The sequence below is a fragment of the Monoraphidium neglectum genome, assembly GCF_000611645.1.
Source record: "Monoraphidium neglectum strain SAG 48.87 unplaced genomic scaffold scaffold04144, whole genome shotgun sequence".
Lineage (NCBI taxonomy): Eukaryota > Viridiplantae > Chlorophyta > Chlorophyceae > Sphaeropleales > Selenastraceae > Monoraphidium > Monoraphidium neglectum.
This window is the reverse complement of record NW_014009485.1, coordinates 1-4,983: the sequence shown is the minus strand read 5'-3', so window position 1 is coordinate 4,983 and position 4,983 is coordinate 1. Positions and strand designations below refer to the sequence as shown.

Genomic DNA, 4,983 nt, shown 5'->3' with positions numbered 1-4,983 from the left:
GCTACGACAACTGGAAGCTGGTCTTCCTGGAGCAGCGCGCCACTGGGACACTCAGGGTCTGGGCCGAGCCCTTCACGCAGCTGCGCGTGCCCAAGGTCTTCAACCTCAGGCTGGGTGCGCAGCCCCGGGGCGGCCGTGGGGATGCCGGCCAACACCAACGGAGTAGGGTCATGCGCCGCAATGCCATGCATCATGCGTCAAAACTGATGCCATGTGCACTCCCTGTTTAAACCCGTTGCTCTGGAGATCGCACGCAGCAACGGCCACAAAGCTGTGCCTCTGCCTGGCGCCCTCATCTTCAATCACCTAGCCCCACCACCCCACCCTCTCATTTCACCAGACCCCTACGAGAGGGCTGATGTCACCAGCAACACGTACTATGACTGTGAGTGACGACAACCCAATGGGTCACTGATCTACCACTTGGCCACCTGGGCATTGCGAGTATCAAAGCTGGAAGCTGCGGTGCTGCCAGCCTCTTTGATACTGCGGTCTCTTGTGTGTAATCCAACCGACCCTGCGGTGCGTGCATGTGAGTCGTATCAAGGGCTGCCCCGTCACTCCCTGCACCCACCCTCCATGGCGCAGGGCTGCTGGACCACGCCTGGGTGATGGTGCCGGCGCAAGCCTTTGTGGCCAGGATGATCGCCACGCTCAAGGAGTTCCCTCCCCGCCAGAAGCCCGCCACCTTCACGGTGGACCAGCTGCTGGCCAAGCTGCAGGCCGGCATGCCCAGCTCGTGATGGGCTACACAGCACAAGCAGGGGGGACCGCCGCCAGAGTTGCGCTGATATGCCCTTGGGGCATATGCACCCTGGGGCACGAAATTCAGCTCCAGAACGCTCCGAGCTGCACAGCCGTGTGTCTGAAGTCCTGCAATCTGCCCCGTTTGTTCGACCCGCAAAACAGACAACTCGGCTGCTGTATCCCTGTTGCTACGTGCCTCGATGATCAGTCGCAAGGCCTGCAAGTGGCAGGCTAGGCTTGACGTGTGCTGTCCGTTCTTCCTGGGGAGAAAGCACGTCGTGCACGCATACTTGATGAGTTTGAGTTGGGTTGTGAACGGCAGCTTGCCGTCAAAATTGCTCATAAGCACTCGGTCTGCAACAATGATACAAAGTACATATTCAGAATATGCAGATTGCATGATGATATCCGAACCGACTCAGGCTCTGGTTGGACACACTGCAGTGTCTGTGCAGGACTGCCGCTGCCCAGCGTTGACCAAACACTTTGGTACCTGCGCCTGTGATGAGTTGCCGTGCAGCGTCCTCAAAGCCACTCACGCAGCTTGCCTTGCTCACAACCAGCAACTCCAAGGCCCCAAGGCCTGGCCTTCAATCACAAACGTCTCATGCGAGGGTGTCACTGCAGTGAGGCACTCTCACAATTAATCAGCCCAACTTTTCGGTCGGCTTTGCGATCGAATTGAATCGCATTGAATTGCTGGCTTCCACTTCAATCGTTCTGCGATTTATCCCTCCTGCTGTCGAAAATCAGATCACGTCACGATCAGCGACTACGCGCGAACCGGGACCACCGCGCAGGCAGCATCACCACCTCCTACGCAATGTGTGCGATGAGCGTGTCAATGAGTCAACCGCGTGCAGGCACCAGCCTGCTGGCGGCGCGGCGCTGCACCACACACGCAACTGGAGCATTCACTACCGCCCGCCGCGGCGTGCGGTGCAGGGTGCTGACGGAGAGTTGCGACCTGGCAATTGGGACCAAGGCGCCAGATTTCGAGGTATGCAGGCGCGCCGCCTTCCACCCACGCCTCACAAACGGTTACCAGCTGCGGCGGAAGCTCTGCAGGCTGATGACACCAGTCCTGATGGCACCCACGCCTCTTTTAGCCGGGCCCGCGCCTCATCCCTGGCGCATAACAGCGACCGCCGCCCTGCTTCTCTTGACCCACATCTTGGACTCTCCACGCCCCTTATTTCAACACTGCAGCTGCCCGAGCCCCTGACGGGCACGACCGTGAAGCTGGCTGACGTGGCGGAGGGCGCCAAGGCCACGCTCGTCATGTTTGGCTGCGTCCACTGCCCCTTCGTGGTGCACCTCAAGGGTGCGTCCCCCGCAGCCTTTGGGCGGGGCGCACTGCCGTGAACCCAGCTGTTGCTGGCTGTCGCAGCACTGGACAATCAAAGACGGGCAGGGTGTCAATGCTCCGGCAACAACGCTGAGCGAAGCGACATGCTGCTTGCTTTGCTAACCCCAACATCACCCGTCCGCGTCACTCAAACGAGCAATTCTCCCACCCACATCCCTCCCTGGCCTCCCTGCACGATGACGTCACCAGGCCCGTTTTCCAAAATCGCCAAGGATTACTTGGCAAGGGGCGTCAAAACGGTGGCCATCAGCAGCAACAGCGTGGTGACCCACCCCCAGGACGGCCCAGAGTTCATCGCAGCCGAGGCCAAAGAGCTGGGGTGCGCGGGGGTGGCAGCGCGCAAAGTGTCCATGTCAGCCACTGGGCAGCTGGGTCCTGCGCGGCTGCCCGCTCTCAGGACATATGCAATGTCCAGAATCGACGAGGGATGGCGGCCGCCTGGCCTACATCATCCTGGCAGTCACCTGTGGGTCAACCCCTGGTGGCCCTGGAATGTGGACTGCCCTACAAATGGGCCAACCACTGCCTCTGACACCCCCACTCCGCATCCCACCGCACAGGTACACCTTTCCCTACCTCTACGACGAGAGCCAAGACGTGAGGGGATCAGCGGCCGCACGCATGTGTCCGGGGCAAGACCATAAACATAGTTTGCCCCTTGAACCAAGCAGCGTTGCCCACCGCCCGACGGCACTCTCTGTATCTCTGCAATGTCCCGCAGGTTGCGAAAGCCTACAAGGTGGCCTGCACCCCCGAGTTCTTCGTGTTTGACGCCGACCTGAGGCTGGCCTACCACGGCCAGTTTGACGACACGCGGCCGGGGGGCAGCGCCCCCGTCACAGGTGCGTGGCCTTTCCCGAACCCTGCTCGCAGCGCATGTGGGCGTGAACGTACCTCTGTTTGGCTTTCCTGATAAGCCTGTGTGTGCTGATGGACGTGTTGACGCAACCAGAACAGCTCAATACTGTTGCCGCCATGCCTCACAACACCGGGACGACTCCAGGCCGCGACCTTGTGGGCGCGCTGGACGCGGTGCTGTCGGGGCAGCCTGCGCCCAGGGCCAAGCCCAGCATTGGATGGTGAGGGGCGCGGAGCGCAGGCGCTTCCCGCCTGGCTCAGCACAGGAACTGAATGCGTAAGAGCGGGCCTGCATTTAAGAGGATAGCGCGGCTAAGAGGGTGCCATGCCCCCTAGCACACCCCACACCATGCGGGTTGTCCCCAGCGCAAACACCATGCTCGACCTCCCCGCCCGCCCTGCAGCAACCTCAAGTGGCACCCTGGGAAGGAGCCGGAGTGGTACGGGCCGCAGCAGGTCAAGAAGTAGTTGGCTGGTCAGGATTGTGGGCCCAGCACAAGCGTGTAGGAGAGATGTCCGCATGCCTCGCATTGTTGGGAGTGCTGCTGCATGTTTGCCATGTTGGCAAAGTTTTTGGAGGGCTCTTGCATGCCGGCAATTGTACGACTGCATTGTACTTTACTGCTGTCAGAGAAATGATTGTGTAAGTATTGTGCTTGTGCCTGCAACCATATGCTCGACGGGCCTCTTGTCGAGGAACAGGGACTGCGTGGACCGCACCAACGGCCATGCCAACTCCATGCAACTCATCACACGTCTGCTCCCAATCGAGCTGGCTTTCATGTGCCTAGGCTGGCGTATGAGGGGATCGTAACTTACAATTCCACCATACCTGTGACTTTAGCACACCACAGCCTGGCAGCTGAACCAAACAACAGCCATTGTCACCACGAGTGTCGCAGTGGCACTCAGATCACTGTGTCGAAACTTTGCGTTCAAACCGCCGGTGATTCCAGTGTACCGTATGCGCCATGTTTGCAAAAGTATTAATTTAATCAATCAGAGACACTGACTACTGGGCTTTCCAGCCTTGCTGACAACAGCCTTCGCTGACAACGAGGCCGCTGCTAATGGGACGGTAACAGTCTCCTTGAACTGTGATACGCGACGTGTGTTGCGAGCGTCCCTCAGGGCCGCGTCAAGCATAGTCAAGCGTCTGTGATAGCTTGGCCGCCGCTGGAGGCAAAGCTGCCGCGCGCTGAAGGTGTGCATCCGTGGCTGCAACTAAACCGCACAGTGGCTCCCTTCTTTGATATTAAACCATGTCACAGTAAACGGCCTTGGCATGTCAGTGACAGGCAGAAAGTCACTGTGCAGCAGCGGTTTCGCACAGCTGCGGCCCTGGACACACCACGCCCCCCCCCCCATGCGCCCACCGCACCCACCACCGCACCCACCACACGCGCCGCCACGGCGCAGGCCAAGATAGCTGACTGGGGCCTCCTCTCCGACCAGACCACCGCGGCGCACTACCCCGCGATGAGTGACTTTGAGTCGTCGGACTCGGACCCCTACGGCGAGGACGCCAGCGAGGACAGCAGCGAGGAGGAAGACGAGGAGGCGGTCGACGAGAACGGCGTCGCTGACGAGGACGGTGACGGGGACGAGGACGAGGACGAGGAGGAGGAGGGGGAGGAGGGGGCCGGCGGCGATGAGGAGGAGGGGGCTGCCGGCAAGCCCACGTTCCGCGGGATCAAGGCGGCGGACGCGGACCTCCTCGTGCCGGTGGGGGGGGGGCGATGCTTTGTGCTGCAAAATGGGCGACGGGGGGGCGGCACCTTGGCACCGCGCAGGTCCCAGTGGTCCCTCGTGGGCACCGCCACGGCATAATCAGCAGCAGGGAGCGATCAGCGCTGGGAGGGCCGGGCAGCGGCTGGCAGCGCGTCCGCCGCCCGCAGCAGCCGCGGGCGTCGGCGCATCGTTGCGTGCTCGCGTCCTCCCCTCCCCGCCCTCGTCCCTCATTCCCTCACCCTACTCTACTGCCCCACCCAAATCACGACACACGCACA

The 4,983-nt window shown here is 61.2% G+C and overlaps 2 protein-coding genes across 2 annotated transcripts; both read left to right on the top strand.

The window, feature by feature from the left end:
* Positions 1 to 641: 641 nt before the first annotated feature.
* MNEG_13937 (alkyl hydroperoxide reductase/thiol specificantioxidant/Mal allergen) lies at positions 642 to 3,442 on the top strand (the record flags this gene model as incomplete). The annotated part of the gene is made up of 8 exons (XM_014037592.1): positions 642 to 739; positions 1,693 to 1,747; positions 1,957 to 2,071; positions 2,306 to 2,435; positions 2,677 to 2,713; positions 2,838 to 2,958; positions 3,120 to 3,195; positions 3,379 to 3,442. 8 exons carry the CDS (start codon positions 642 to 644, stop codon positions 3,440 to 3,442), a joined length of 696 nt encoding a protein of 231 aa, XP_013893046.1.
* A 1,011-nt stretch (positions 3,443 to 4,453) lies between these two features.
* Positions 4,454 to 4,804, top strand: MNEG_13936 (hypothetical protein; the record flags this gene model as incomplete). The annotated part of the gene is made up of 1 exon (XM_014037591.1): positions 4,454 to 4,804. One exon carries the CDS (start codon positions 4,454 to 4,456, stop codon positions 4,802 to 4,804), a length of 351 nt encoding a protein of 116 aa, XP_013893045.1.
* Between the last annotated feature and the right edge of the window lie 179 nt (positions 4,805 to 4,983).